At 34.6% G+C, this 21,540-nt stretch overlaps 1 protein-coding gene across 1 annotated transcript in view; it reads left to right on the top strand.

Annotated features, from left to right (window-relative positions):
• The window catches only part of LOC128675567 (potassium voltage-gated channel protein Shaw-like), a 174,906-nt gene that overhangs the window by 42,161 nt on the left and 111,205 nt on the right, over positions 1-21,540 (top strand). Inside the window, exon 3 of the mRNA XM_053755049.1 lies at positions 10,195-10,327. Within this exon, the coding sequence (XP_053611024.1) occupies positions 10,195-10,327 (133 nt within the window). The remainder of the gene's footprint in view (positions 1-10,194; positions 10,328-21,540) is intronic.

Below are 21,540 nucleotides of genomic sequence, written 5' to 3'. Positions count from 1 at the left end.
AACGAGATATCGAATGGACTCCTATATAAATGATTATACAAACTGATTCCAGTTGGTTTCTCGTTCTATTTCCTGGATAAATATTACACGGGTATCATTCCAACCGATTATCAAATTTCAGTTATTATTCCATCATTCAATGGATAAGGATAACGCCCACAGTTTATTACAATTTCTACCTATAAATTGAATCTTGTTTATATTGTAAATTATAGCAGCTCATCGCAACTTCCTACGGGTAAAGTCACAATTAATCCATACTCTCTCTTCATAGTCGTATTCCTTCCTTCATAGGCTGAGGGTCATTGTCATTACGTGAAATGAAACACGTACAACAACTTCCTTGGCACCATTAATGGAGTGGTTTGCCATTGCCTTCTCCATTTCACACACAAGTCGACCAAAGTGCATGTTTCCTCAACCGGAAGTAAGTGGTGGTCGATGAAATCGATTAATATACTTGAGTCAGATTGTTATACAAACTCATATAGCATGAGTAGTATTCAAACTTGGGACTTTTCAGTTCACAGGTGGACTTTTTAACCATTACACCACCATCGATTCAATCCATACTAATATTTTAAAGAGAAAAGATTTATATTTTTGTTTGTAATGATCAAAAACTACCACGCAGATTTTATATAAACGTGTTTAACTTTAAAACTAAATATCCAAAAAAATACTGTGGTCTCAATTAAAATTTATTACAGTTGACCAAAATTAGTTTGAAATGACACATTTTTTCTTTTGACAATCGTAAAGTCCTATATTTTTATGCTGGCGAAAAATTATTCGATTCTTTCAGAGATGAGTGATCCTACTCTCACTTGACCACTTTTACAGTAAAAAAATAAATAAGAAAATACAAAAACAGGCCAGAACTCTGAAATTACATTTTTACCATTGGAAAGTTAATTACGACAACAAAAAATCCGTAATTAGTAACGTAAACGAAAATCCCTTTCTGTTATTTCGGAAAACAAAATTTTTCGGTCCGAGTCCGCAATTTCCACTTAATGGTCCTAAAGTTGGGAAATTGTATTTCATAATTCGGCTTGCAGCTGAATATTAAGGTAACAAGGTTTCGTCTGATTGGTTTTGTTTAATTCTGTTTATATTAGGTAAAATTATTATTTCATAAAAAAATCGTATGTTGAAATTAATGTAAATATGGAAGCAGCGCCCCGGAGCTTCGCTCCCTTGGGAATTCGGGATAAAAAGTACCCTATGTGTTATTTCAAGTTATATTCTACCCGCGTACCAAATTTCATTATATTTGGTCCAATAGATTTTGCGTGAAAGAGTAACAAACACAAGCTTCTTAACCGTTACACCAACCACCGCTTCAAACAAGCTTCAATCGGATACTAAATATTTTTTTGCCACTCTTGAACCGCTACAATGGCTCCATCTGAATCTGGTATTAAGTCAGCCTGAATATAGGTGTTAGGGCACTCTGGAAAGGCGAGCAGATCTTCATAATTTAAAAAATACTTCTAATAACGTTTAGCTCAGCAATGTATGTGTCAAGCTGCAGATGGAAGTGAGAGCATTATTACAATTCATAATGGGTCCCAAAGACCAATAATTCCTTTAATTTGTCCGAAACGACATTGCTCGGGTCGTCGACCGCTTTCAGACCTCATTACAGACGTCACTTCTTATTAAAAGTTGGACGTAAACGGTGCAACTTTTTTAGGGCGTTAAAATTATTTCAGACAAAAAAAAATTATAAAAATCAAGAAGCTATGTACCTACTCTTATTGACAATTTTTTGCAACTTAAGCGCGATGGTGGTCAGTAGTTAAGATTGTCTGCCTGTGGATCGAAAGGTCCCAGGATCGAATCCTACTCGAGCCACATGAGTTTGTATACCAATCTGACTTATATATTACTTATACTAGCAGTTGCTTTCGGTGAAGGAAAACATTGTGAGGAAACCTATACACTGGTTGACAATTTAAGTAACACTAGTGCGTATGCGACTACTTGCTATCAGATTTTCGATGCCTATAGGCGACTTGAATAAAATCTGACTCCAGTGTTTTTTAACATGTATAATACTAGCTGCGCCCCGGTGCTTCGCTCCTGTGGGTATTTTAGGATAAAAAGAGTACCCTATGAGTTTTTTCAGGTTATATTTTAACCGTGTAACTATTTTTCATAACAATTCGTTTAGTAGATTTTGCGTGAAAGAGTAACCAACGTACACACATACTAGTTGCGCTCGGGGCTTCGCTCCATTATATTATACCCGTTTACCAAATTTGACGACAATACGTCCAATATATTTTGCGTGAAAGAGTAACAAATATACATACATCGTCACAAACTTTCGCATTTACAATATTAGTAGGATGTTGGGCAAAATCCCCTAATAATTTCTATTACGCACATCGCTTTTGCATATTACTGACGCAGTATAAACAAAAAATATTTCCCTACACGTATTCGCCTTATTTTATTAATTAGTAGCTAAAACAAACACATTATCGTAATATACGATACATGTAGCGTCCCTGGGACCACTTTGTAACCTACGGAAGCCCCAAAGCAATTTTTTATTCAGTTATTTTTCCCTCGCCTATCTCTAGCTTTATCCTGTATTAGATGTTGCCCGGGGCTTCGCTCCCGTGGGAATTTTGAGATAAAATATAGCCTGTGGCAATCTTGGATAATGTACCTTTCTAATGATGAAAGAATTTTTGAAATCGGTTCGGCAGTATCGGAGATTGCCCGCCTCAAACATACAAACTTTATAATAATAGTATAGAATATATTATATAGTATAGTATAGATTACAATTCTTCTAATTATTATATCTCATTTCGCTGTTAATAATCTATATATTTATTAGTTTATGTACTAAACAATAGTATAAATAATTATATTTATTATATATTAATATAACTTACAAATAGGGAACCAAATACAAGGGCCTATTTATTTCTATAGACATTTATTCCAGTAGACCCGTGAAAGAAACATGAAGAATCTAGTTTAGAAAATATTACTCTTTAATTTTTATTAATTATTATTAAATATAATTATTATTGTTTGAAATATCTATACTAAAAACAAAAAAAATATATATAATAATAATTTGCTGAACACTACGACAGTGATCAGAAAATCAACAACAATAAGATTATATTCAAAGAAAGGTTGTTGCCAGGCAGCGTTTGAAAAATTTCAGCTGAAATCAACATTTATGGGTATTTATTTTACGTGTCATAACACAGCGCAGCATGCGGTCATTGTGTGAGCCTCGATTGAGCTGGAAAGAGAGGGGGATAAATTAAAACTATACATTGAGAACCACGAAATTTACACGAACTTTCGCATTAAATGTTAATCAGTTTATTCAAAGATTTCAACCTATATCAAAAATAGGGATAAAATAAGCACATTATTTATAATTAGACATATAAATAGTTCACAACCAAACGTGAACTACTATATTAACCTAAAATTAAAATATAAAGTATAAATATTAAATTAATTTAAATAAAAAAAATATCCTAAATCGCCATAGATTTCGCATTTGTAATAAATAAATATATTAGGATAAATCACACAAAATTCAAATTCAAATTCAAATTTATTATTTATTCAGAAATTAGACCTTCACAGGCACTTTTTCTCGTCAATATTTATAGTTATTTCTCACAAGCTACAAACAACTGGAATTGGCACAGATTGAGCTAACCTCAAAGTAAGTTCGAGACTTGTGTTATGGGATACTAACTCAACGGTACTATATTTTATAACATATACATATATAGATAAACATCCAAGACCAATCAGATAAAGATCATTTTTCATCATGACCCGATCGGGGATCGAACCCGGGAGCTCTCGGTTCAGAGGCAAGCACTTTACCACTACGCCACCGAGGTCGTCAATATTAGTAGGATGGTATCTACCTGTTACCACAGATCATATAAAAGAAGGTGAAATTTCAGTAAACATTATTAATATAAGAAAAGTTTGAATTACATGTACGTCGTTGGCATTATATTAAATTAATCATACAGAGGATCGTCCTCGAGTATTTATTTATTGCATAGAAACAGAGGTACAAAGATAAGTTGGTATTTCTGTCGCTCGAAAGAATCTTTTGTCCTCTCAGAACCATATCCAATTATTCGTCCCCATAAGGTTTCCACTTCGGGACAAAGGAAGTAAATTAGGTACCTGAGGGGTTTCCGTCGATGTTTCTTTACGGCGAAATAAATTTAGCAACTTGGCCGTATGTGATATAGTCGACATCACGTTAAACCTACCCAAATTCGTCTCAAATTTGCGATGTAGTGCGCTCAAGTTTTTATTTTTCTTAATTTTCTTACTTCGTTATTAAAGAATAATGTAGTCCAAAGACCCGAGAATACCGTAACTATTGATGTCTAACCCCAATCCAGTCAAGTTATTAGCGCGACTGCGCAGTGGGTCAGATAAAACTGACAACAAGTAAAATAATTTAAATTTATTTAAAAATAGCCAGATCATTACTGATTGATAAATAGTATAATTTAAATGACTATTTTAACGATATACTTAGATAAAAATGACAATAATATAAGTAGAACCGATCGAATAGTTACTTTTATATAACATATAGTTTGTGGGATAATAGTATGCTTTCCATTTAAATTTGCATAGTTGGATTAAGTTTTCTTTACAAAATGAAAGATTGTCTTCAACATTATATCTTGCTCTTGTTTCTTCTGTTTACTTATAAAGAAGAATATTGGCCCAAAATAATTTATTTGCCGATATCCCCTGGCACACCAAATGCGCCAAGTTATGACATTCTGCGTAAACTTCGTTCGTTGTGTGTTTACTTTAGGAACTTCGGCTGTCATATTACCAAAAATTCTAATAAACATGTTCATGTAACCTCAGAATACATAAAATTACTCAAAGACAAAGATCATTTATTTGCAAAAACATGAGTTTACATTATTTACAATGTGCTGTTAAAACTTATTCCGACATGTATGATCGGCTATAGGTATGCAAATTTAAATAGAGACTAAGCTATCACCCCACTAAACTAAAACTACGTAATATATTTATAATAGTGACACTATTATATTGAGCACATTACAATACGTGGACACATTTGTTTTTAATTTATGTGACGTATGGTTTAGAACAGGCACTATAACAGGACTAAATCCTTGTGTGGATGTCGAGGCGACTAAGGGACACAGCCTAGGCAACTGATAGGTTATAATCTTAAATATCCTTGTATTATAGAAACAACTTTTCAGACTACGCCTTTGTATGTAAATATGGAAATTAACAAGAGTTTTAGCAAGAGATAATGCCATTTTAATTCATATCTAATACCCTTTTCACTACATACAATATGATATACGTACAATATTCGATTTTACTCCAGGCGGTTCAGATCAAAGAAGCCGATATTAAGGGAATAATTGGGTTTACCTTCATGATTGTAAGAACAGAATATATACGATACAGAATAGTCGCTTTTCCTTCAGATCGGGGAATAATTATTTCAGGCATGTGTGAATCCTAGATCCACTCTATATGGGTGTTATCATCATCATATCTGCCCTTTCTTCAACCATCTTCTGACACAGACCAGTTCTCAGACCTCATTTATTTATGACGGACGTGCTTCTGATTTCATCCACCTAACTCTCTGTTCGACGACTTCTTCCTCTGGTGGTCTCCTTCGAGGGTGGATGTATAGTATAGAAGGATGGAATGGATATTTTACGAGGAGACAAAGGGAAAGAAGCTTAGGTATCAATCTTCAGCTCTCCAAAACAATCCAATGCTCTGTTTCGACGTGAAAGAAGGACAAACAAACACACTTTCGCGTACTTAATATTATGTAGTGATAGTGTGTATAAAATTTTTCATACATATAGTTTGAAGTACGGAGATGGATATAGGGTACCTTTCATCCCGGAAAAATAACTGTTACCGTGGGAAATTTACTCGGGCGAAGCCGCGGGCAAAAGCTAGTTTTATATATATATATTTCCAGAAAACTTTGAAGCTGCGGCCTCATAAAAATAGTGGCTAACTTCACCAACAGATATAAAACGATTAAGTAGCAAGTTTATTCCCAAAGGAGGTCCTATCAGACGGGTCGTAATGTGGGATCACTCTTGGTGTATCACTGAATAAAGGCGAAAATTTATTTCGCTACGTGATGTGTAAAAATTTGGCTGAAAATGCTTATAGTATTAAGTCGACGTGTTTTTACTTGAATTACTTACTTATATAATGAATATTCGGGTGGCCTAAAACCGATTGAGCTAAAATTGAGATGGCTCCTCAGCGGTATAACATACGAACATATTTTTTTGTAAAGATCTCTCTGACAACAGTAAGTTTATGTGAAAAATATATTTTTTTGTAAAACATTTATTACTTCTATTTTGCAAAATAAAACAAAAATGGATTATGTTATCATAGATATTTTCTTTCATTCTCACGTGGTCCCTGTTTCATTCGGCGCTGTAACCCCGCGACGCCTGGATTAATGAGCTTTATCAAAGATATTAGCTAGCTTAGCTATAGTTTTTTTTATTCATATAAACTTAATACTTCTGACGATACCTGCAAATATGATTTTTTTTGATACTACGTAATCAAATAGACTTTTCCTCAATGTAGCCACATACATGGCGTACACACACAGACATAAGTTTTTAAATCATTCTGTTAGTTAGGTGTAACAATTTCAATTCAAATTTTGAGAGAGACGATCTTTGTCATCTTGTGAACTTTGAACTAAATGGCTAGTTATTCTACGATAAACAAACCACATAAAGTTTTCAACAAAGACGTCAAGCATATTTTGCAAGCGGTCAAGCGCGAAATCGGAACTAGTTTGCGAAGTTTTAACACGAGTACAGTTAAATAATGCATGCAAGACGTGAGTTTATGAAAAAAAAAATGTTACCATCACTTCGTACCTATTCAAAAAAATTGATTTCATTTTTCCCGATTCCCATAAAAAATAACAAAATATACCTAATATCGTTTTACGTACTTAATAATTTCGAGATATTAGAAGAAGAAAAAAATTTACAAGACACTTAGTAGTCACAAAGTTTACTTATTAAATGTATATTGTGTATTCACAATTTAATCACTGTAATATAAATACCTAGACTAAGTACCAAATTAAAAAGTAATAAGCTTTATAATCTACATTTGTCAATTAATTTATTTTTACCTTCAACTTCATCATTGCTTGGGACATCGGTGGTCGTGCCGTCCTTCCGTATCTCCTTTTCATTGATCTCAAGACCAACGTCGCTGAATGAGGGAGCTCGCCAGGCAAAAATTGTCCTGATACATATTATTATCACACGAATGTACTACTCAACTGTTTTACTGTACTAAGTCTTGCCCGCGGCATCGCCCACGTGAATTTACCACGGGAACGGTACTTTTTCTGGGATGAAATGTACCGATGTTCTTATCCATACTTTAAACTATATGTATGCAAATTATATGTGAGGTAAAAAATAAACAAATGAACTTACTTTTGTATTTATAATATTAGTTATGACATGCTTTTGGCCGCGGCTTCGCCCGCGTGAATTTCATAGTAAAATCTCGGTTATACCTTCGTGCAAAATTTCAGTTTCCTACGCCCAGTAGTTTCGGCTTTACGTTGTCTGTCAGTCAGTCAGTCAGTAACGGAAGAGTTTTTTATAGATTAGGATTTATACCTTTAAAGCATTCACCTGGGGCCAAATCTATCTAGATATGACAGGTGTCATTGGCACCTAGTGTAGGTACCCAACTTAATTGCTAAAATTTGAGGTATTCACCTTTTGTATGACTTAACATTAATTACTCAAATTAACGCTGTGCAATTAATGTAACCCAATTCAAGCCAGATGGAATGAAATCCAAGCTAAATTAATTAGGTCAGCTGAGATCTAGGAATAGAATACACGTATTCAGAAGGTTCACTTTAAAATAAAATTATATTTAGGTAGTATAAGTTTATCAATCATATAGTTAACAATATTAAGACTTATTGTGAGGCATGAGCGTCCATTTATTTTATTTTAATCGCATATTTTTATAGTTGAACCTCATCACCTACTTTTTGTCGAGTCCAAATAGGTACCTAAGTTAATAAATTATTGTTCACTAAGTATCAACAGATGTTTTTGATCAGTTGAACTTTTCATTGAGTACAATACTTATAAGTTGCCAGTAGGAATTACAGTCAAAATAATATAGTTTTTGACTAAAAAGTGACGGCAAAGAGGCATGCGATCCATTTGTAAATGGTCACCACAAGCTATCAACACCAGACCTATATACAGGGTTACTGGTATCTAACGCATAACCTTCCAAAGGCGCATAAGGTGCTTAGAGACTAACATCTTTTGTTCTACGACTTATTTTGTCTAAACGTAATAAATACAAAATTTTTCCTTTTTATAGTTTTAATGTTGTTTCTCTATAAAACGTTTATTCTGTTCCTCTACACAACGTTACTGTACTGTTTCGTGTTGCTTGGCTATTATATAGATTTAAGATGTGTAGAATCACAAATTAGATTGTGATTTTATATATATATATATATATATATATATATAAAAAACTACGAAACACGAAAAGTCGTAGAATAAAAGTTGTTTGTTTTGATGTAAACCAAGTAGTCTTTAGGAGGTTTTGTGTTTGATACCAGTAATCCTTTATAAATGCACTTGAAATAATATAGATTTTATCAAAATCTTTCAGCGCCACATAATATTACTCCGTCACAGCAGCCCTTATCATCTTTCAGGGTTAAAAAAAATTACTAATATGCCTACCCCATAAGAGGTAGAAAGGCCATATGTACTTAAACTTTGAATTGACGCTCAGATAAGGGAAGGGGGTTGATCTGGGCATTACTTGTCTTCTTAACTTCGAAACTTGTTTGCAACAGTTGTACGTAAATACTTTAGTTGCATGCAAATTCCATGTCAACCAGTGTGCAAGTTTCCTCACGATATTTTCCTTCACCGGAAGCAAACTGCTATACATGAGTCAGATTGATAATTAAACAAAATCATGCGGCAAATGCAAGTAGGATTCGAACCTGGGTCCTTTTAGTTCACAGCTGGTCCACCAAGGCTTCAATTATTAACTAGTTGAAAATGAATATGATCTGAATGATTCAGATTTGTGTTCTGTTGAATCATTTATACATTTCATGGCGTCTTTAAAGTTTTCTGATCAACCAATAATGGATGTGGGTGTGCTAGTGTTTTTGATAGCTCAGCGGTTTATCGAATGTTCATTATCGGAAAATTTTAATAGGTTTGTGGTATTAATTAATTGACTAATAGATTAACGTGGTTTTTATTGAGGTTACGAGGTGTATTGTGTGTTGTATCATGGGGCCGGAAGGAAATACTTTTATAAATAAAGCGAGGTTGTGTAAGAGTTGACGTAATGCCGGTAGTAAACGGACAGCCGAATTTAAAATACTTATTTTTGTTACACGAGCTAGAGGCTACGGGACTCCGTGGCGAAAAATGAAACCAAAGCCATGCGGGGATTAGAGATCACATCACTATCATAATCGTATCCTCATGGCTGAAGGTCGTGACCACCCGTAACTGCTCTCTTGACTATGGACTTCCAACCAATGCAATCTTGCGCCTGGATTGATATTATTATGAGTCCACTACTTAATTGTGAACCGAACGGTCTACGGTTTGAATCTCATTCGTGCCACGTGCCACGCATCAACCACCACTTACGCTAAATGAAAACATCGTGAGAAAACCTGTTCTCTGGTTAATAAAATTATCATCTAGGCAATGGCCAACCACTCCATTAATGTTGCCAAGAAAGTCGTTACGTGTGTTTAATTCTACTTTATCACCACAAAGATTTAAATTGGTAGTGCAATGGTTAATACGCCTTTGGATAGAAAGGTCTCAGGTTCGTATCCTACGTGCCATATGAGTCTATATAACCTTGCCATTTGCCATATCCATTGATACTCCTTTCCTGTTCATACTATCCTTGACACACTCCATCCATTTCTTCTTAGGTCTTCTTCTATTCCTGGAACCCTTTACTTCCATCTCGAATGGCCTTTGAGTGACGTGATCTTCTTAAATTATGCTCGTGCCAGCCTAATTACGATGAGAGATAGATACCTAATAAATAATTTTGTTTCAGGACTGGCAAACTCCACTACCCAACAAACGTGTGCGGACCTTTATTTGAAGAGGAGTTGGAGTTCTGGGGGCTCGACTCCAACCAGGTGGAGCCGTGCTGCTGGTCCACCTACAGCATACACAGGGACACACAGGTCAGTCACACTAGTTGACAGAGAAAACTGTACACTTCGTCATATCTGTCGTTCTGCTCGTATGAGAAGGAGCAATGCACACTAGATATACACACGAGAAGAAACTGGACAGAGTGCTTAAAGGCGGAATGGTAAAAATTTGATATGAATTAAAAACTTTAATCAGATTGCTGGTGTCCATGGATGGATGTTTGCTTACTATCGGGTAACTTGCATGATCTATTATCTATTAGCTATAAAAAGAACAGTTACGGTGCTTTTCGAATCGGTGTCATATAAAGTTGGTGCGCAGAATGGAATTGCTCTGTTAAATGTAGTTCAGGAATGAGATAGTAGATTAAAATGGCATGATTTGTTGTAAATACTAAATTGAACTTTAAATGATTTTGTTATACATATGCGTTTTAACTTTGAACATATATTTGTATTATGAGATGAAAAAAATTTGAACTCGAGTGGGAATGAAACCCACGCCTCTGTCTAACCGAGACAGTGCTCTTAACCACTAAGCTATGTAGGCCAGTTCGGCCGAAATTTAAAATAAATTAATCTAAATTATTTAAAATAAATAAAAAATCTTTCTTTTCATAAATTCACCAAGAAGTAACTAAACTTTGATTCCTAAATTAATAATATATATGCAGAAACAATTCAAAAACCAACTTAATAAAGATTAAGAAAAGTGCTCCTTTCCGCACCCTATTCTCTTTACGATCTCCAGACGTTGGTGGCTGAGATTATCTGTAATCTAGTGGCGGCTAGATTGGTAAATATCGGAAAGGATGAAATGGAAAAGAAATATATGCTTTCTGGAAATTACATCCTTAGGGAAAACAAAATTTACGCGAGCGAAATTGAACGCAAAAACTGGTAAAATATAATGTGAATTAACATGGTTTAAAATACTTTTCCTAGTAAGCAAAAAATAAATAAATTTAAAATTTAAATAGACCTTTAACATAAAATAATTTCTAAGCGCGAAGGAATATAGGAATATTGTAATACGTACGAGTGAATTTCTGAAACGAAAATTTTGCAAATAACATTGTGATTTTTTTTTCTCTAGATAAAACAAACATGCAACTAACTTAAGCCTTAATATAACTAAATAGTTTTAAAGATGATTAAATATCGCTATCTGTTGCTTGTCCGCAATTACTTTGTTATAATATTATCGCCTCCCAGTAGATTAAGATATTCTCCAACAAAAATTAAATAAAGCATTTTAATTTTATTGAGGATTTAAATTTACCCGGTTCGAGATTGGTAAGAAAATTGGGAACAAAAGGAATTGGTAATATCAACATCACTAGTTAGTTTCAGTGTCAAAATATTTTAAGTGTGAAGTATTACAAAGATTACTTCTATACTCCGAGTTGAGGAAGTGGGGAAGTTTTAACGTGGCAAGAGAGTTTTAGTTATAAACAAAAATTGATAAGGAATAAGATTTATCAAAGCTTCGTAGCTTTGAATGTTATAAGTGTTTTATGGACAAATTATGATCGAGTTAGCCCCAAAGTAAGTTCGAGACTTGTGTTATGGGTTAGGTACTAACTCAAAGTAACTAAATTCTATAACGTATTCATATATAGATAAACATCCAAGACTGAGGTCAATCGGAAATTTTACTATTTATAATTTTGCTAAATAAGAATTTTCCTCATTATCTCACAAATACAAAATTTATCAAGTAAATCTGTCGTGATTATCATATTACGTAATTATATGTAACAGTAAACGAACCTAGTTTAGGGTTAACTAGTAAGAGAAAGGGTTAACTGGAAGTTCGCTGGATTTACGCGCACGTCAAATAGTTTACGAAAGTTGCGTTATATGAGCTATTGTTTTCTCTTGGTGATGTTGTTTAGAAATTGTTTGTGGGTTTTAAGGTTACATTGGATTAGAGAGTATACTCAAACTTGGTCTGCTGATATCACCACTGTGGGGAAAACAATGGTAAACGATACCAGAGCAGAAGTAATTATTTATTTTGTGAAATTACATCTTATTAATAAAGTAATCTGTAACATTGCTTTGCCATAGCACGAGCATCGATAATATTGTCTCGTCAGCACGTGATTGTACTAAACAATATAATTGATTATCAGATATTTCTATTTCCTTATACCATACACGTTCGATGTTCCGTAAAGTTTTCTGAAAATAGCCTGTAAATTAGACTTTGCAACGGTTTTGTGCTAGGCCACCAGCCTGACATGAGTCCACTTGGGAATTGCCAAAAGTATTTGGCTAACGCTATTTAATATTTAGTTTTCTTTCTATTTCAAGAAACACTAACTATAAATAATACAAATACCTACCTCTGACATTTCTTAAGATACGAATATAGCAAAGTTGACACGCTCATAACTGCTCTGTTCTTTCTTGATTGAGCCATACCCACGCCACAACTTGCTCGCTTTTGGCAACTTGTAATGTGTTAAGACAACCAGAGTATTAAGCATACAGTTCCATTGGTGCGTACAAATTACTCGCATAGATTCATTTGCGGCCCGTCTCTTTTTTGGTCGGGTAAAACCATAAAATAAACATGAACCTTTCTTAAGAATCATATCATCTGACGACCATCATGACGACCGCCGTGGCCATCATGCCGGACTGCTACACTGGAGGTCCCAGTTTCGAATCCCGGTCAGGTCAACATGAAAAATGAATATTTTTCAGATTGGCCTGGGTCTTAAATGTTTATCTATATATGTATATGTTATAGAATACAGTATCGTTGAGTTAGTATCCCATAACACAAGTTTCGAACTTACTTTGGGGCTAACTCAATCTGTGTCATTTGTCCCTATATATTTATTTATTATTTATTTATCTATTGGTGAAAACCGTACAAAAATTGGTTCGGTAATTTTTGGAGTTTATCGCTTTTATACAGACAAGACGCGACAGGGGAAAGTCACAAGAATGAAGTTTTCAAGGACGAAGCCTGTCGATCCATAAATGTGGTACAATATGGTTAATAGATATAAAACATTGACAGCTGATAGGCATTCCTAAAGGGATTTCGCGACAGATAAGCGGTCATAAAATCAGCGCTAAATCTTCAAAATTATTTTTTTATATTAATTGCTTGTTTTGCATTGTGGACTGCAGGGCGTAAAATATTAGGATGCCAGGAACACGTGATGATGAAAGAGAGAAATTACGCCTTTCTCTTAACTGAACCTTATCACGGTTGCTTCCTAGCCGTTATGCGTCGGAGCTCAGTGAGACATACGTAACTCGCGGTAATTAAACCGTGCCTTTGCACCACACAGGCTAAATATTTGTTTCGCTCGTAACAATGTTTGTCTATACTCCGCGAGTTTGACAAATTTTTCAGATGTTGTTAGAAAGTTTTAATATCGAGCTAATGAAATTCCAACATGTCTTATATGTAAAGAAGTTTTGTAATATGTTTTTTTGTGAAGCAATGACATGTTTTTTGTGCAAAATTGATCATATTTTATTAGACCACTCTTCCCTAACATTGTTAAAAGTGGATGTTCACGAGTGTTGCACCGACTGATTTCAATGAAATTTAGTACACGCATAGTCTAATCTTACATAAAAGTTATTTTGGTTAGTGTAAACTAAATTCCTGATCTCACAAAAAAATATATAATCCGACTTCTTTACCCTCGAGTGCTTCTCGGTTTTCTTGCGCATAGTGATGTAAAATACAAGTTTATTTGTTAGACAAATATAAAACCTCCGACTTTTAATATTCATTTCGTTACAACTTTTGAACAGCTGAACAGATTTTGATCAAACATATCTAAGAACCACCGCATAAAAATTAGCTATCAAATAAAAAAAAATCGCATCAAAATTCATCCTTGATGAACTGCGAGACACGTACACAGACTCACTTAGCGGTCAAATTTATAACAAAAAGAGGGGTTTTTGTGTCGGAGGTTAAAAATAAAATGGGTTGCGGTCTGATGCTGTCTACCACAATAGATGCTCTAATTAACCGTTTGTGTTTTGACCAAATATATCAGTCTGCGGTACTCACAGTGCTTATCTAACATTCAAACTTTTGGTCATACAGATAATGATATATACGTGCAAAATATATACTGAAATTAATATTTTAATTGACCGAGTCTTCAAATCGACTTGGGGCAAAAATACAATTTTTGTATGTATGTATGTATGAAATTTAATAGGCATGTAAGATCTGTTAATTTTTCAGACCGTGGGGCATCAAAATCGGTTAAGTCGTTTTTGAAATATTCCAAAATTTGTAAAAAAATATTGTGCTCGTGAGGTCTAAGTTCGCGGTGAACAAATTAGTATAAATAATACGGTACATTACACTACACTATACATATTTTTGATGAAACAATTCATTTCAAGGTAAAGCCACACTAGTCTCACGTTACCATAAGGCGAAATCGCAAATGAGGGGGAAGTTTCACCTTGGAAATAGTACAATCACCAATATTTCTCCCGAATTCCCGCCTATCCCTAGATTTCCATACAAATCGAGGACCTCGAGAGTGAAGGGCCGCCGCAGTCTTAAATTGAAATAAATTGTTGCCTGGCTTAATAAACAAAAGACAATTTAACTTCAATTTTCAAGTGAGAAAAAATGGGATAATACCACACAATATTTTATAAGATTATTCGCGCCCCGGGACTTCGCTCCCGTGAGAATTTCGGGATGAAACAGTATCCTATATTATCACAATATTAGCATAACATAATGAAACCCACCAATAAGGATTGGCTTAAGTCAATCATAGCTGCAGTCGTTAAAACCCATTGTACCCCCGCGGTGGGTTATCGTCCATTCTACTTACCCATCGATGGGGACGGCCAGTGTTCCAACATTGGGGACGATTAATGGCTTATCATGATGATAAACTATGTCCAAAATAATAATATTCTCTAAATCTCATAGAAGAATTGGTGTAATAACGTACCAAAGCTTGGATATGTTTTGACGATGTTTGTTACTCAATCACGCAAAATCAACTGGACGTATTTTGATGAAATTTAGTACACGGATAGTTATAACCTGATATTATACATATATATTTTTTATCATGAAATTTTTACGAGAACGCTGGTCGCTCAGGTACTTACTTAATAATATAAAACAAACTCTGCTGCCGCCTCTGTTTCTAAACTTTTTTCTTTTAATCTACGCAACCGATTTTGATGCAGTTTTCACTGTCTCTTAGAAAATTTATTAACGTAGGTTTATGCATACAAACTATCCTATTAGACTGTTATTTTATTATTAGTAACCAGGTCGCTAGTAATAAAATAAATTTGATTGATGAATTGATTGAAGATTGATCCAATTCATATGAAATCACATCAAATCGATATAATTAGGTGCCAATAGAATGCAACCTATCGGACTTCCATTAAAAACAAACGCTAAGCAATATTCCACATAATTTCCATAACATTTAAGTTTACAATCTTAAATCTGATCGCTTTCCATGTAAATCGAGATGATAATAGCGGTCGTTCAGATCGGGAATGGATTTGGAAAATAGACTTTGAGATGAAATGTTCAAGATTTATTTTTGTCCAAAGAAAAAAAAACGGCCAAGTGCGAGTCGGACTCGCCCATGAAGGGTTCCGTAGCAGCAAGTAACTTATCATAAAAGTTGAACGCGTATATTCGTGACGATTACTCGTACGTTGATTGAATGAAAGGTAAAAGTTGCTGTTTAAGAATTATAACGTATAAACTACTTACTAGATCTCGTTCAAACCAATTTTCGTTAAAAGTTTACATTGTAATGTACATCATATATTTTTGAGTGTTATCATTCTCTTGGTTTATAAGTTACAGGGACACACACAAATACACATTTTACTACTTTGGAAGTGTTTCTTGCGCAAATTATTAAGTATAGAAAAAAAAATATTTTAGAAATCTCAATATCATTTTTGAAGACCTATCCACAGATAAAACACATGTATGGGTTTGATAAAAAAAAATTTAGTTTCAATTTTAAGTATGGACATTCAAGATTTGTTGTTTTTTTTTTTTCTATTTTTGTGTAAAATCTGACTAAGTTTCAACAGTATAGTTTTTTATAGTTTCGGAAAAAAGTGGCTGTGACATACGGACAGACGGACGGACGGACAGACAGACATTACGAATCTATAAGAGTTCAGTTTTTCGGGTTGGCTACGGAATCCTAAAAAGAAAAATCGGTGTATGTTTCATAATGTCACTTGATAGTCAATTTTGGTCCGATTTCATTTTACAGTTATAAAGTTTGAGAGTGAGAACACATACAAAGATATTCTAATATTTTTTATGCGAAAGTAGTATGGGAAAGGACATATAGGATATATAGAAATGACGACCTCGGTGGCGCAGTGGTAAAGTGCTTGCCTCTGAACCGAGAGGGGTCCCGGGTTCGATCCCCGGTCGGGTCATGATGGAAAATGATATTTTTCTGATTTTTCGGGTCTTGGATATATTTATCTATATATGTATATGTTATAAAATATAGTATCGTTGAGTTAGTATCCCATAACACAAGTCTAGAACTTACTTTGGGGCTAGCTCAATCTGTGTAATTTGTCCTAATATATTTATTTATTATTTTATTTATTTACTTATATAGGATACTCAAAAAGTATTGAGATTTGTATTCAAGATCAAAGGGAAAATTAAAAGAATAACTCAAGTCAACTTAAATTAAGTTAATTAAAGTTTTTTTTTGTGACTTGGCGAAACGTCGCCAGCAGTGGTTTAAGCTAAATTACATTTTGACGTCCTCAACTTATTCTTTGAACTGTATTTGTTGAAGAAAGTGTTAGTTAATATACATTTATACAATTAGTAAGGAATACTGTGGCCTGAGAAAAGATAAAGTCGTATTTTCCGTTTGGCCTAGTGAATATGGAATGACATTATTTGTCAGACAAATCAAAAACCTGACTTTCAATATTAATTTCGCTACAACTTTTGAACCGCTGAACCGATTTTATTTTTTATTTATTTATTTATTTTTTATTTTATTTTATTTTTATTTTATTTAAAAGGCACACAAACAGATTACAGACAATGAAGTACAGAATATTGACTTAACAATAATTATCAAACTAATCTATAATCCAATAAAGTGTACACAGAAGAACAAAATAAATTTCGTGTAAGCAAGCCTAAATCTATACAGTAGAATAAATTGATATTATATAAGTAAAGACGCATAAACAATACATACGCATAAAAGATACATATATATCTATAAATATATAATACAAAAAAACAGAAAGATCACATATTCAATGCTATGTTTAAAGATTTTTTAAACTGAGATAGACTAGGGTTAAAAATGTCAAGATCAGCGTTACCATGTCTCAGCTCATCGAAATCTCGACACATCCTGACAATGAAAAATTTTGATAAAACACATCTAAGAACCACCGCATCAATATTAGCTATCAAGTAAAAAAAGCCGCATCCAAATCTGTTCATCCGTTGTTGAGCTACAGTGACAGACAGACAGACACTTAGCAGTTAAACTTATAACACCCCTCTTTTTGTGTCGGGGGTTCAAAAGAGTCTATTGCTTTCTTAAAAAGTCGGCAATGCATCGGTGATCCGTATCAGGTTTCTGGTGTCCACGGGCTGTGGTGTTTGCTTACCATCAGGCAACCCGAATGCTCGTTTGTCCACTATAAAAAATAACTGTTCGTATCGATTGTTTTCGAAACAGCTGGACCGTGGTGTCCAGAAGCCATTCTTTTAATGAATATATAATATATAATGTTTGACATCGTTTCATAGACTGAAGTGATATCCTAGTGGCTACTGCTCTGCATCTGCTGGTTTAAATAATGAGAGAGTATACGCAGCGTGCGCAATGGACACTTTTGTATTTTTACTTTTTTTGTATAGGATATATATTTTCGATAGGATAGATACCATTCGGGGTGGCATTTAAATTTTTTTTTTATTTTACTTATTAACTAGCTGCGCTCCGGAGCTTCTCTCCCGTGGGAATATCGGGATAATGTGTTATTCCAGGTTATATTCTACTCGTGTACCAAATTTCATAATAATCGGTAACAAACGTACATACACTGAGGGTATCCTCACGAACTTTCGCATTTAGAATAATAGTAGGATTTTGTAGTTGTTTCTTTAGCCATCCAATGATAATGCTGTAGTCTAAGGGATATGACATGACATGTTTTTCACAATTCAGATTTTTATGAATAATCGTTAAAAATATTGCTTAAAATATTGAGGAGCGATTTTCGATATATCTGTTTTGATAAATTCTATTCGATGATCGATTATTGCTGTTTTCGATTCGTCTACCCCTAAAGCGATAAAGACCAGTACTGTATCTATGTGATAAATAAAAAAAAATATTGTTTTACGCATAACTCTTTTGAATAAAAGCAGACAAGAGTGGAATATTATAACAGGGATCAAAATAAACATAAATTCGACTAAAAGCATTGAAATTTTAACAAATGGCAAAGGGAAACCGAATCCAATTGTTTGACGAAGATTTCTTTTATTCCCTTTTGTGTAATTAGGTATACGTATATTTTTATAATTTGCTAAAACGTAAATTGTATTATGTGAGTTTTCTTCTTCAAAAAGTGAAATTGTGTGAATTTTCTTCCATTTTTCAATCGATTGAATAGGCATAGACCGTATTTTGTTGCGTGTTTTAGTGCGCGTACTTCCCATTTCCCGATGCGCTGCGACATCGTGCGTTCATGTTGACATTCGTCGTCGGACAAACGCAGAAGAACGTAGGAATTGTATGAAGTTTCGTCGTATGTCTGCTCATGTCAGTCTCAATCCTATGGAATATAATGAAGCACGATGGAGCTACAACGTGATGCGTCGTAACAATGTTATGTTTAAAAATAAACGGTTATCCCTTCTGGCATGATATACCTATCATTTGTTTGATGAGTTTTTTTCGGCATTTCTTCTCGGCAGCAGTGGTCGTTCCGAAATGCTAGTAGTTTGGAGCTTTGGTAAATATTGTTTAATTTAGAATGTGACATGAAAAAGTGCCCGTGAAGTGCCTAATTTCTGAATAAACGATTTGATTTTGATTTGATTTTGACGGAGCGCGACTGAGCAATCCGGTCCTCAGAGTTTCCACGTGGAGAATTATGCGAAAATGACCATTTTGCCAATAGATCTTGGTACAAAATTCGTCTGCACTCTCATCTATTTCTGCCACCAAAAAGCATCGCTTTGCATTTGCTATGTATTGTTGTGTTCCGGTTTGAAGGGTGAGAGAGGCAGGGTAATTATTAAAGGGAACTGTGGTAAAAGACACTACGCCCCAAAGTAGCCAACGTGCTGTAACAAACTGCTGTTGCAGGCGTTGATAGGCTGTAGTGACCACTTATCATCAGGTGGACTGCATGACTGTTTGCCTGCTTGGCAGTATTTTAAAAAAATATTGTCGTCAACGAGATCTTGAAATTTTGCACGATCATGAAATTTTACATGTGAATTTAGATCCGTAATATGTATAACCCGATCGTGGACCAAGATCGATGCCTGACGAGAGAACTCTTCAGCAAAACCGCTGAAGATCAATCTCGTCAGGAGTCGACGTTCCACGTAAACACGTGTGACGTGACAGAAAGGACATTTTAATTAATGAAAAACTTATATAAAAATGTATAGCGATTTGCGTTTTATTTATACAAATCCCACAGTCGTACGCCACGATAGCATGGAGTCTAAAAAAACGTCATCACTCAGAATAGAAAGTAAACATTCGTTTTAAAATAAACTAGAGTTTTGTTGTTTAACCTTAGAGTTTACGAGACCATCATGTTTTATTGTCTGTAGCGTTCAAATCGTCCATTTTGTTGGGAGAACCAAATAAATATAGGATCACAATTAGAAAACGACAAAGCGAGTATAATAATTGGATTGATTACCAAGTTCCTTAGCTCTGTACTCCTATAGCTACACAGATCTAATCTTGTTTCAAGTCAATTTGCTACGAATGAATGGCACAAATCGGAAAGCGAAGGGACTAACCAGAGTTGGGTTAAGTCCAGGCTAAAACGCTCATATATTCGGTTTTTGTCCGAACCCAAATTTTAATTGGGTATTTTGCGTGACCACTATAAAATAGAACCACTCTATATACTGCAGTGGATGTCGTATGATGCGACTAAGGGACACGTAGACTGGGTAACTCTCTTTTTCATTCCTCAGCAGCGAACCGTCAAAGCCTAAGGACCACCTTCCTAATTTTTATTCTTCCGTGTCACAATCGTAAGTTACTAGTATGTATATTGGTACGAATATCCTCCATTACGACATCAAGCTATATCCGTGGCAGCTGATAGGAAAAAACAGCATTCTCATGAGGAGTTGACGTGAAGCAGGCGGCTCAACCGAATCTTCAAATTTTCAAATTGCTTATTTTTTACGGTGGCCCTGGGCTTTGCAGCCTCATAGCCTCAAATCATCTCAAAAGTGATCCAAAATATCTACGCGTGGATAAGAGAGAGAGACAGATAGATAGAGGATTGGGTTCAGCCAGGCAAAAATGTTTATGGCCACCTCAAGCCCGGGCATAGACTTATCTCTGATAATTTAATGTAGTTAATGGATTGCCAGAAGGAACTTGATTGAACGTTGACAAACGAACGAACGTACGAACGAACGATGATCTGTGCCAAATTAATATAATCTTTCTTAAACTATTATACTTATTATATTACTTTATAAACTATAGACGACCTCGATGGCGCAGTGGTAAAGTACTTGCCTCTGAAACGAGAGGTCCCGGGTTCGAACCCCGGTCGGGTCATGATGGCAAATGATCTTTTTCTGATTGGCCCGGGTCTTGGATGTTTATTTATATATGTATTTATTATAAAATATAGTACCGTTGAGTCAGTATCCCATAACACAAGTCTCGATCTTACTTTGGATCTAGCTCAATCTGTGTGATTTGTCCTAAATATTTATTCATTTATTGAGCAAGCAAACAGGCATGCGGCCCACCTGATGGAAAGTGTTCACCACAGCCTATCTGCAACACTACGGGTGTCACACCCGTGTTGCCGACCCTGAATTTTTTCACGCCGATCACGAAGAACTCCATGTTCCATAACCACAGAGAATTATATATTTTCTATTAAATGAGCATGAACAGTATAGAAAGAGAGCAAAAAACTATGGTAAAAAACTACAATACTAGGTGATATGATCCTTA

This window comes from Plodia interpunctella, chromosome 14, assembly GCF_027563975.2.
Source record: "Plodia interpunctella isolate USDA-ARS_2022_Savannah chromosome 14, ilPloInte3.2, whole genome shotgun sequence".
Classification (NCBI taxonomy): domain Eukaryota; kingdom Metazoa; phylum Arthropoda; class Insecta; order Lepidoptera; family Pyralidae; genus Plodia; species Plodia interpunctella.
This window is presented reverse-complemented; position numbering and strand designations above follow the sequence as displayed.